The 12,130-nt window shown below is 36.9% G+C and overlaps 1 protein-coding gene across 2 annotated transcripts in view; it reads right to left on the bottom strand.

Moving 5' to 3' along the window:
• Nucleotides 1-1,401: 1,401 nt before the first annotated feature.
• The window catches only part of FZD6 (frizzled class receptor 6), a 36,501-nt gene continuing 25,772 nt past the window's right edge, over nucleotides 1,402-12,130 (bottom strand). For both annotated transcript variants that reach the window (XM_027561395.1, XM_027561394.1), the window contains exons 4-7: nucleotides 8,683-9,700; nucleotides 5,790-5,938; nucleotides 3,940-4,374; nucleotides 1,402-2,930 (exon numbers count right to left, since the gene is read on the bottom strand). In XM_027561395.1, coding sequence (XP_027417196.1) covers nucleotides 2,762-2,930; nucleotides 3,940-4,374; nucleotides 5,790-5,938; nucleotides 8,683-9,700 — 1,771 coding nt within the window. In that variant the 3' untranslated portion in view covers nucleotides 1,402-2,761. The remainder of the gene's footprint in view (nucleotides 2,931-3,939; nucleotides 4,375-5,789; nucleotides 5,939-8,682; nucleotides 9,701-12,130) is intronic.

The following is a 12,130-nucleotide window of genomic DNA, read 5'->3' on the forward strand; positions in this document are numbered from 1 at the left end:
TGCATCCCATCAGCAACAAATGAGAGCATCCTCAGCAGGAATTGATGTCAATTTCTTGGATTGTAACCATTCTAATAAGTGTGCAGTGGTATCTCACTATTGTTTTCTTTTTCTTTTCTTTTTAAATTTTACTAGTTTAATGAACCTATGCCTGGCAATTTAGGAGTATCTCTCAATATTTTTCTCTTGTCTGATGTTTGTACCAATTCTTGTTCATGTATTGTTTTTGCATATCTGAGTATGTCTGAGTATATGATGGACATTGTATTTGAAAAAGTATCCACAGAGTAGGTAAAATGACATTTTCTTTCTCCAGAGAAAATTTTCACTTGCTTCTGCCTGGTGCCTGATGGTCAGTTATCCAAAACCACGTTATTCTAATTCCAGGGTTAGAGACTTTTCTAGTCCACCCAGATAACAAAGCAGAGTTGCTTTCCTTATAGTTCATCCTACCCTAGGATGCATCCCTTTGAGGTCACAACTCTGACTGTTCTCCTTGTCCTCGTCCTCCAGAATTTGAGGCTGATAACGGCACCGTTCAATGTCTCTGCCAGGTGTTCTGAATTGTCAAATGCTTCCTAAGCAAAATAAGCTCCAAATGTTGGGCTTGGCAGTGTGAATTTCTCTTCTCCCAAATCTTAACCTGGCAATTTCACATGATCTTCTTAGGTTTTTCTAATGTTTTCAGGATGATCTTGTTTTATTTCCCATTGTCAGGAGTGAAAGCAGGGTCCTGGGTTCCCTTTGCTTTATCCCATATCCCAGTTGGCTTTTAAAAGTTATGACAAAAACAGTTCTATAATTATACTGCTGCTGCTGCTAAGTCGCTTCAGTCGTGTCCAGCTCTGTGTGACCCCATAGACGGCAGCCCACCAGGCTCCCCTGTCCCTGGGATTCTCCAGGCAAGAACACTGGAGCAGGTTGCCATTTCCTTCTCCAATGCATGAAAGTGATAAGTGAAAGGGAAGTCACTCAGTCGTGTCCGACTCTTCGCGACCCCATGGACTGCAGCCTACCAGGCTCCTCCGTCCATGGGATTTTCCAGGCAAGAGTACTGGAGTGGGTTGCCATTGCCTTCTCCGATAATTACACTATACATCACCAACTCAACAGACGTGAACTTGAGCAAACTCCAGGAGATGGTGGAGACCAGGGAGGCCTGGCATGCTGTAGTCCATGGGGTTGCAAAGAGTGGGATGTGACTCAGTGACTGAACAGGAAATATACTTTGAGAAGAAACTGTGGCAAAGAAGAAATAACACAAGCCTTGACTGCCTTTTGATTCTCCAGGTAAAAAAGAGTCTATTCTGGCTTATTAGTCATGGAGCCACCAATCTGAAAAACTATACCACTTCTTGGGCCAGAACACTGTGCATAACCATAGATTACTCTATAATCTCAAATACAGAGAACATTTTATTACTGAAAAGATCACAAAATTTTTGTATACAAAGTTAAAAAACGTGGAAAAGTTAATATTTACATTTTTCATACAGTACATGATGATTTTCTTTTTATGCTTTAACAGAATGTTAAATAAGAGAAAAAACCCAAAAGTATAAGAAAGTTTCGTTCAGGGAAAGATATTCATTGAAAACAAAATTAAGAAAATTCTTTAATATTTCAAAGTATGTTACATGAAATACATTTTATTCTGTTTATCAGGACTATATATATACTTTTTCCATTTGGCACTAATACTGCTAGCACATGTTTGAATATTCAGCAAAATCTTATTTAGCTGCACAGATGAATTCTACATTATGTCTGAGAAAGACACTGCAAAAATGCAAAGTCTGTAGTATTCGAAATGTTTAAAAAACAAAAGTTAAATGTATAAGCAATTGTAAATGGTCATACAAACACAATCTTGGGTAGTCATGATATATTAAAAAAGGAAATCAATTGCACTTGGCTTAATTTATAAAACAGTAACAATTCATCTTGCACTTGGCTTAATTTATAAAACAGTAACAATTCATCCACTAATCCTTCAGAACATTTCATTTTAAAAAATCAGAAGGATCAGTCAGCAGCATAATATTATCAACATTGGACACTCAGTAAGCACCTTATTTCAGTTGCATAATAGATCTGTGAAATTCCTAAAACAACTAGACTTCATAAAATTCACACATTGAAGATGATAAGGTAAATAGATTTTTAAAGTTGAATTTCCATTATAAATGAATTTCAGTGTATCAACTACTTTTCATACTACAAAAGATACTTATTTTCTTAGAAATTCAATGTAAAAGCTACCAAAATAGTGCTAAAATCAGCTATTGGAATAACATAATAAAAATATCTGAATAGACTTCAGGATTTCTAAAAAAAGTTCAAAACATAAAAATTCATTTTCAAATATATAAAAATGATATAAAGATAAGTTTTAAATACTTCAGCAAAGAAAAATCTTGACTTTATACTAGAAAAGTGAAACAGCATAGTACAATTTAAAACACTTTTGACACAGAAGAATCTTCATAAATAGAAAAGGAAGATTCCTCTAACAGTCTCTCCCCCCACACAACTTGAAAAATATTATTAACCTGCACATTCCCATTTGGGGGGGTATATTGCTGCCACTAACCTCTGTGTGAAATGAATCATATCCTCAGAATCTACTGGTTTCAGTGTAACAAGAGGCGATGTAGCTTTAAGTGCAAAAGAAGACTGTAACAGTGATTCTTGTCAGACAGTGTGCTGTCACCTCCAGTGTAGCAGGAATCCACTTCTCAGTAACACGATGACCTGGTTTTCAAGTATCTGAACGACCGCCAGCGCCCTGCTCTTTTCCAACTCCTGAAGCCGAGTGAACAAGCAGTGATGTTGAGCCTTTGAGGCTGCTTGGCTCTGGAGAACTGGACGCCTGCATGCTGTTGCTCTGCACTGGGCCACTTTCGGGGACATCACTCTTCGGGGTTACCCTAGGTAAAACAACAAAAGCTGATGTACATACACACCAAAGCACAGACGTGATGCTGGATGTCCTTACAAATGCTATTTCTCTTTCCATGAGTTTTAACTGCTAATCGGTAACCACTTTTATCAGAAAATAATTAACTCTTAACACCTCAAAGTACAAATAATTTATTTTCAAAAACAATTTTTGCTAACTTCAGAAACGTCATCAAGCATCACCCCTGTACGGGCTAGGCATGGTATCTTATGGGGAATAAGACAGGATTCCTGCCCTTAGTTTAGCAAACCTTTTGTTGATTCTCCCCCATGGATTAGACCCCGTGTAAGAGGCTGGGAGCACAAAGATGAGAATGACCTCAGCTTCACCTCTGAGGAGTTTACAAATCTAGGGGACAATAAAGGCATTTATCTAATAATACATAATCTAGTATGCAAAAGCTGTTGGAGGTACATTTGGTCTAGTTTGGGAGGATGAGGTAAGACAGCCTTGAGACCTTAAAGTAGTCAGCTGTCAATATTTTGGCTAATTCAGTACTTACCTGTGTTTGGATCACTTATGATCATTTGGAAAAATTCATTAAAGGTAATGTCAATATCCTTTCACGTTCAGAAAATAAAAACATTTTATAATCAAACTCATATAAAATGACAAATACCTTTTAGACAGTATTATAATGTGGGGCTAACTGAAACTTAATAGCCTGTATTTTACATGAATCAAACATTTCCCTAAATTTGTAAGCAACTCTTAACAATTACCATAGAACTGAACATTACTTTTCTATTTGAACAATATACGTAAAAGGCTCTTCCCAATACTAAGAATTAAACTATAAAAGAGCATTTATAGGCAGAATCCAGACTTCTTAATCCCAAACTGACTTGGACTAAAAATGTATAGACCTGTCATCTCAAAGAATGCATGTTTTGCTTTAATGTTATGCTTTAATGAAAAATGTGTAAGGCAGTATTTGAAACAGTCCTATGATTTAAGAGAATCAAGTCCAAGCTCACCTTCCTTCACTCCGCGCACTTTCAGACACACTGCTCTTGTCATTCACCTTGCCTGCCCGGCCGTGGCCTTTCTTGTCCATCTGCTCCCCGCAGAGTTTGGAGCTGGGTGCTGCTGAGGAGGCAGGCTCCTCACAGTCCCGTTCTCTTAATCTGGGGGTACTCGCTCCATCCCCTCTCACCTCTCTCACTGATGTTTCTGGTGCAGTTTGTATTTCTGTCAGAGCTTCTTGTCCTAAGTAATCGTGGTTAGTGATTGCTACTGCAGAAGTTCCATGATTTGCCGTCGCTCCTGTGCTGGTTCCCATGGATTTGGAAATGACCTTCAGTTTATGTGAACTTGGCTTGTAGTGCTTCTTTTTGTGTTTAACTTTAGAGTTGTGCTTTAAGAAAAACTCACATGACTCCTGTAACACTCTTCGACTTTCACTGATTGGACTGGAAGAAAATTCAAGAAGAGAGTTTATTGGATAAAGGTTAAGTGTTATAATAGAAACCGTAAAGCATATCACACATCTTGTGCCAAAAACCCTTATTCATTCAAGTTAGATTCTATATGATTTACACTATTTATAAAAATCTAGGATTATAAACACTATGAGATATCAGTAGATTGCCATGAAGGGAAATCTTTTGTGCATACACTGTCAGTGGCTTTTGTCAGCATAAATAGTAGAAGGAAATTAAATATGCAAAATCAAAAGATAAGGGCAAAAAAACTCAAACTGGCATAAAGTAGGGGATTATCTGTATGTGTATCATAAACAAAGATATAAAATATGAAAGTAAACCAGAGAGAGAGAGAATATAGAATAGAATTAATGGTCTTTGTTTAAATATAATTGCTTTCTTTCTAATATTCAAGTTATAGCAAGTTATTCTGAAGTTAGTGTGGGCATATAAATATGGGATGTGCTTAGTCACTCAGTTGTGTCTGACTCCATGTACTGTAGCCTGCCAGGCTCCTCTGTTCATGGAATTTTCCAGGCAAGAATACTGGAGTGGCTTGCCATGCCCTCCTCCAGGGGATCTTCCTGACCCAGGGATCCAATCCAGGTCTCCCGCATTGCAGGTGGAGTTTTTATCCACCTGCAATGCGTCTGAGCCACCAGGGATAGAGATATAATAATAGTTCAAAGAAATTAAAGTCCCGTTAAATGAATTCTTCAGACTTCAAAAATTAATTTGTAAAAAGGTTCTAAAATTTTTACCACAAAAATGTTCACTAATCAAACCAATTTGAAACAGTTAAAAAACTTTGTATTACATTGATAGCACACAATTTATAACATATATAAATAATAAAGTTAACTATTTACTCATAAATGTAACTCTACTATGTTGTTAAAGAATATTCCATAAGTTGAAATTTTTACCATCTTAAGGCAAATAAGTGACATGTTAAGTCAGTACTATGTGTAATAAAATTTAAAGGTAATGATCATATACCACATTTGAATCATATTCTATGTTGCTTAATATATATTGATATTTGACCCATTTCATCTTTTATCACTGATTAAAAAGGATAAAATTATTTACAATGCTGAACCCAAAACAATGAATTCAATGATAGCAGTAATAATACTGGATATATTATAAGCCATGAAAAGAAAATGTACATTTTACAAACTTTGTATTTATATTTCAATAGAATAGTATATGTCAAAGACTACTGTAACAAATACTAAAATAAAGCATCTCTCTCCATGAAAAAAAACTTCAAGACTTTCAAAAGACTTTGAAAAAACAGGTAATATAATGAAACTCTGGTACAGTGATGATTTGAATAGTTCCTTGGTATTTGATCTATTTATTTTAAAACAATGTCAGATAATTCAATAGATGCTTACTCTTTCTTGCGATTTCGTTTAAAAAATCCAGCCCATTCTGTGCATGTCTTTTTGCTTCCAACCCAGAAGACAGCAGAGATGCCAACAATTAATGTCATCAGATATTTTATCATAAATAAAGCCAATTCTGGTCGAGTTTCTGTATTTGCCTACAAAAAAATAAGAAGAATTTCAGTGATAAATTTAAAGTAAAGAGAAATCTATACAGTTAATGCAAAACTTGAACAAAAGTATAAATCAGTTGGTCTTATGAAATGTTTGATACGGCATAATCAATAGTGATATAAGTGTAATACATTCCTCACGGAAGTTCTGAACAAAGAACTTTTATCAAAATATATAAATAGAAAGGGAATAACACATCAAATGTATTTAGGAAGGATGTCTTTACATCTGGGCTTGATATCTGGTATTTTTTTTTCCTGTAAGTATAGCAGCCTCTTATAATTCCCAAAATATGTGCCTCTCAATATTTACCTATTTTCCTTAACTATGATCTATTAAAAAATACATTTAAACTCATTTTTAAGAGCATACATTTCAGAGTCTTTATGCACTATTGATGTTTATGTTATAAAAACTAGGTTGGTGAGAACAAAGTAAGCATCAGTAAAATGAAAAAAATGTGGAAATTTTGTAAAAATTAAATTATACTTTTCTTTCAAGCATAAACTTTCAAATATTTTTAGAATGTTATACAATATCAAAATACTATACATTATGCATTATATCTTTCTTTTTACACTTACTAATATTTCTTGGAGACCATTCTATATCAATGTAAATAGAACACTTCATTCTTTTTAAACGCTGCTTCATTGTGTGAATAAACTATAATTTATCATGAGAAACACTGGACTGGAAGAAGCACAAACTGGAATCAAGATTGCCGGGAGAAACATCAATAACCTCAGATATGCAGATGACACCACCCTTATGGCAGAAAGTGAAGAGGAACTCAAAAGCCTCTTGATGAAAGTGAAAGTGGAGAGTGAAAAAGTTGGCTTAAAGCTCAGCATTCGGAAAACAAAGATCATGGCATCTGGTCCCATCACTTCATGGGAAATAGATGGGGAAACAGTGGAAACAGTGTCAGACTTTTATTTTTTTGGGTTCCAAAATCACTGCAGATGCTGACTGCAGCCATGAAATTAAAAGACACTTACTCCTTGGAAGGAAAGTTATGACCAACCTAGACAGCATATTCAAAAGCAGAGACATTACTTTGCCAACAAAGGTTCATCTAGTCAAGGCTATGGTTTTTCCAGTGGTCATGTATGGATATGAGAGTTGCACTGTGAAGAAGGCTGAGCACCGAAGAATTGATGCTTTTGAACTGTGGTGTTGGAGAAGACTCTTGAGAGTCCCTTGGACTGCAAGGAGATTCAACAAGTCCATTCTGAAGGAGATTAGCCCTGGGATTTCTTTGGAAGGAATGATGCTAAAGCTGAAACTCCAGTACTTTGGCCACCTCATGCGAAGAGTTGACTCATTGGAAAAGACTCTGATGCTGGGAGGGATTGGGGGCAGGAGGAGAAGGGGACGACAGAGGATGAGATGGCTGGATGGCATCACCGACTCGATGGACATGAGTCTGAGTGAACTCCGGGAGTTGGTGATAGACAGGGAGGCCTGGCGTGCTGTCATTCATGGGGTCACAAAGAGCTGGACACGACTGAGCGACTGAACTGAACTGAACTGAACAGTTGCCTTCCCCCCTAGTTTGCCAAAAATATGAGCAATCTAGGACAAAATATGGCAGGATCACTTTAAGAGTACTTCCTTATTGATTATATAGTAAGTACAGATGATGGATAACAGACTATGAACAGGCTGTAAGGCAGGTGAAACCATTATCCCCATGTATCAGTATGTAAAATAGGTCTCACTGTTACAGTGCAGTAACTTTCTAGAATATAAATTACTACGTAAAATAATTCAGTCCATACATTGCTTGATCTGATACACTGTGATGATATAGCACTCACAAGTAACAGGAGTCAGTACCATATATAGATATTCAAGAAAAATTTATAAAATCTATTAAAAACAAAGCACAAAACTTCTATTTTAAAAACTCAACTAAAATGCTCTAAGAGATTTTCTATTTTCAGATACTTTTAAATCTTAAAATCACAATTTTAATCAGAAGTATCAGAAACACATAAATCATGTTTTAATTGTGCTTTTTTCATAAGAAATGACAGGATAGTTTAGGCAAAAATTCTGTTTTTAAAAGTATATACGAGTAAAATATAAAATGATACATTACATATCATGTTATTATAAACACAAAGATTTTCTCAACTAACTAAAGAATTAAAATGAAAGTGAAGTAAAGTAGCTCAGTTGTGTCCGACTCTTTTCGACCCCCGTGGACTGTAGCCTACCAGGTTCCTCCGTCCATGGGATTCTCCAGGCAAGTATACTGGAGTGGGTTGCCATTTCCTTCTTCAGGAATCTTCCCGACCCAGGGATCGAACCCGGGTCTCCCGCATTGCAGGCAGATGCTTTACCATCTGAGCCACCAGGGAAGTTGCAAGAATTAAAAGCTACTCCCAATTCAGCAAAAGTTACTCTTCTTCTCCATATGAGAAGAACCTGTTCTTCTGACTCTATTCTTCAGTATCATTCATCTGCCTTTGCAATCTAACTTAATTTTTAAAAGATCAGCTAAAGGAGGCACTTTACTATCAGTGTAACTGAAGCTAAAACTTGAGGAAACAACTCTTAGGACACTCATCCCAGTTTCAGCTGATGCCTAGGGAACATTTCCCTCTATTGGATTTTCTCACCTGAAATCTAATTTTAGCTTCATGATGAATTCAAAGATATTTCCAGGGAATGCCATGTTAAAATTAAATAGTGAAATAATACAAATGATAGCTTTTACCTGATAAGGACATGGGATGTGGTACTGACGACAGTGGTCAGAGACCCAAGTTATCTCCCAGGTAATCCTGTTTACTTGCTCGTAGACGTAGCATCCCAGAAGAGTTACTAATGGCACGAGATACAGGCCACTGAAGACTCCAATTCGAATCATAAACTTCTTCAGCTTCTCTTGGTTCCGGCCATCGTGTTGTATAACTTGTCGAACGTGATTTAAGGAAATAATGCCAGCTAAGAGAAGAGACAGCCCGACAAACACACAGAGGCAGAGTGGCAAGAGGACGAAGTAGCGCGAAGCATCCAGGTCATAGAGGCCGACAAAGCAGACGCCGCTAATGTTGTCTCCTTCAACTTTGCTCATGGCAAGAAGCATAATGGTGAGAAAACCTGGTATTCCCCACGCAACAGCATGAAACCACACTGCATTTTGTTCAATGGCCTCACAACTCCATTTTCTGCCAGCAGCTAAGAACCAAGTAATGGTGAGCATCACCCACCACACAGTGCCAGCCATGGTGAAAAAATACAAAAACATGAACAGAATGGTGCAAGCCTTATTTTGAGAGCCTAGAACAACTGTGTCACCAAGTTCCAGTTTCTCATCTGCCTTATTGCACGCTGTGCTGTTGCCTAGCAAGAATCCAATAAAGTACATAAGAGATACAATGCTGTAACAGACAGAGTAATATATAATAGGTCGCTCTGGGTATCTGAATCTTCTAACATCAATTAAAAAAGTAAGGAATGTGAAAAGCGTTGCACAGAGGCAAAATATTGAAACTATTCCAATAAAACTTTTTGCAAACTCTAGCTCATCGCTTTTAAAATACATGTTGGGGCATGGAGGTGCACATTGGTCAATTCCCAGAAACTTATAGCCTTGTCCCCCAGAAGTCTTAAGATGCCTTGGACACCAAAATCCAATGTCTCTTCGGATTTGTTCTGATTTCTTGTGAGGACCAAGAAGCTCTGTGTGTGGGTTAAAAGTTGCAGGAACAGACTCATCACAGTACTGTAATCTGTAAAGATTTAACAAAAAATAAAAGAAGCCAACATTTTTGAGTTACTAGTTTAATGCTATACTTCACAACTATAAAATATTCCTTATGCATTCATTTTAAAATTATTTTACTATTATTATCATTTTAAAATCTTTTGGCCCAGCCACATGGCATGTGGAATCTTAGTTCTCTGACCAGGGATTGAACCCACACCCCCTTTACTGGCAGCATGGACTCTTAACCACTGGGCTGCCAGGGAAGTCCCTTCTTATGCATTCATAACTGATGGGGAGACATACAACCTTAAGCAGATACAGGTTTACAGTTGGGGAGGAAGTTTTGAAATTGACTAAAAACTTGTAGTTGTTAATGGGGCCCCAATACACTAACATATATATTAAGTATCAAGCACGTGAACATGAAAATGCCCTTAATTGGAAAACGATCAATTAATAACTGTTAAATAAATTCTGATTTCAAGGCTAAGTGTTTAAGAAAGAATTTATCTTGATTGGTAGTCTCTAGACAAAAAGATGCTGGCTTATCTGTTTGAAATATTTTGAAATATAAGTCTTGGGGAAATGAATTTTTATTTTCTAATATCCATAAGCAAAGTAGATCAGCCACATAGTAAGGTGATGATAATTAAAATGAATGAAATGAGAACATTCCCTAGATGGAGAAGACCAAGTTCAAGCGATCTCTAAGTTTATGAAGAAGGGCAAGGAGATCACCAAGAGGAAGGCTGGGCCCAGCTGAACTCACGTCACCATTTCGTTGCGGTATGGTTGTTTGCCTCCCTGTTCAGGGCAGTCAAAAATGATACAAATGATGTTTCTGTTTTGTGCAGAACTTTATCACTGAGTTTCTACACACCAGAATTATTTTGGGGGAGCTACAAGGTTTAGAAATTAGTGGAGGACCTCCCTGGTGGGTCCAGTGGTTAAGATTCATGCTTCCAACACAGGAGGCATGGGTTTGATCCCTGGTTGGGGAACTAAGATTCCACATACCACATGGCCAAAAAGTTTAAAAATTAAAAAAAAAAAGAAATTAGTGGAGATTTTAAAGGAGAATGCATTTTAAATATGCCTTAGAAAGATTAGAAAATAATAAAATATATGCCCATATAAAAACATGGATGTATCTACTAGTTTTTTCAAAAGGTAGTATATCAGTTTCACTTTATTACAGATACCGTTGGGACCCCTTCTCCTATTCTCTTTTCTCTCTCTCTTCCAAAGTATTCATTACTATGAGTTCAGTTTTTATTTCTCCTCCCTTACTATGCTTTTTCCAACTATAATGTTACACAGTATTGTTTTACAGGTTTTGAACTTTTTTGACACGGTGCTATATACATCATACTTTTTTTTACTTATAACTTTTAGATTTATCTATATTGACAGATGTAGGTCAACCACACTCATAACTGTATGGCAGTATTCTAGTATGTAAGTACATCACGACTTATTTATTCTTACAATGGACTTTCAGACTTTTTCTCATTTAAAAAAACCTTTTATTTTTTTGGCTGTGATGGTTCTTCATTGCTCGAGAGGGCTTTTCCTAGTTTCAGAGAGTGAGGGTTACTCTTTGTTGGTGTGGGGGCTTCTCATTGCGTGGCTTCTCTTGCTGCGGAGCACAGGCTCTGGGCACATGGGCTTCAGTAGTTGCAGCTCATGGGCTCTAGGGTGTGGGGTCAGTAATTGTGGTGCATGGACTTAGCTGCTCTGTGCCATGTAGTATCTTCCCAGACCAGTGTTCCTTGCAGTGCAAGGCAAATTCTTAACTAGTGGACCACCAGGGAAGCCCCCAGACTTTTTCTCATTTAAAAAAATCATGAGTAATGCTACAATAAGTATTCTTGCATATGATTCCTTGTTTGGGGAAAAGTTTCCATATAAGGGGATTTCCTAAAATGTACAGTAAGAACACCTTCACTTTACTATGTATTATCAGTTGTTCTAGAAAATGATTATACATCTAGCAGAAGTGGATGAGTTCCACAAAGGCTCTAGAGATTCTTTAGTCTATGGATAAAGAAACAAAAAGAGATCTGTCACCATCGTTCCCAGATTATATGAGGTCTCATTATGTGAGTAGAATATTTCAAATTACAAGCGTCCAATGTCTAAAGATTAGCAGATGAAAGTAATTAATCAAGACATAAGCAGAAAGGTCCATGAGTTGATAATAATGCCAGTTCCCCCCAGTTTAGAGCAAAGGCATCTTCATTCATTCTCAAAGAACTTTGCACCCTCACTCACTGTATTAGCACAGGCGTAATTGTGCATTTAATTTTATGCTTATTTGATTACTCTCTATTCCTCCCACCCCACTGTAAGTTCTCTAAAAACAAGAACCAAGTCTGGTTTTGCTCACCATGGTGTACAGTGCTGATATACAAGTGCCTAACACATATTACAATGGCAACTCATTCCAGTA

The sequence above is a fragment of the Bos indicus x Bos taurus genome, chromosome 14 (genome assembly GCF_003369695.1).
Source record: "Bos indicus x Bos taurus breed Angus x Brahman F1 hybrid chromosome 14, Bos_hybrid_MaternalHap_v2.0, whole genome shotgun sequence".
NCBI classification, from domain to species: domain Eukaryota; kingdom Metazoa; phylum Chordata; class Mammalia; order Artiodactyla; family Bovidae; genus Bos; species Bos indicus x Bos taurus.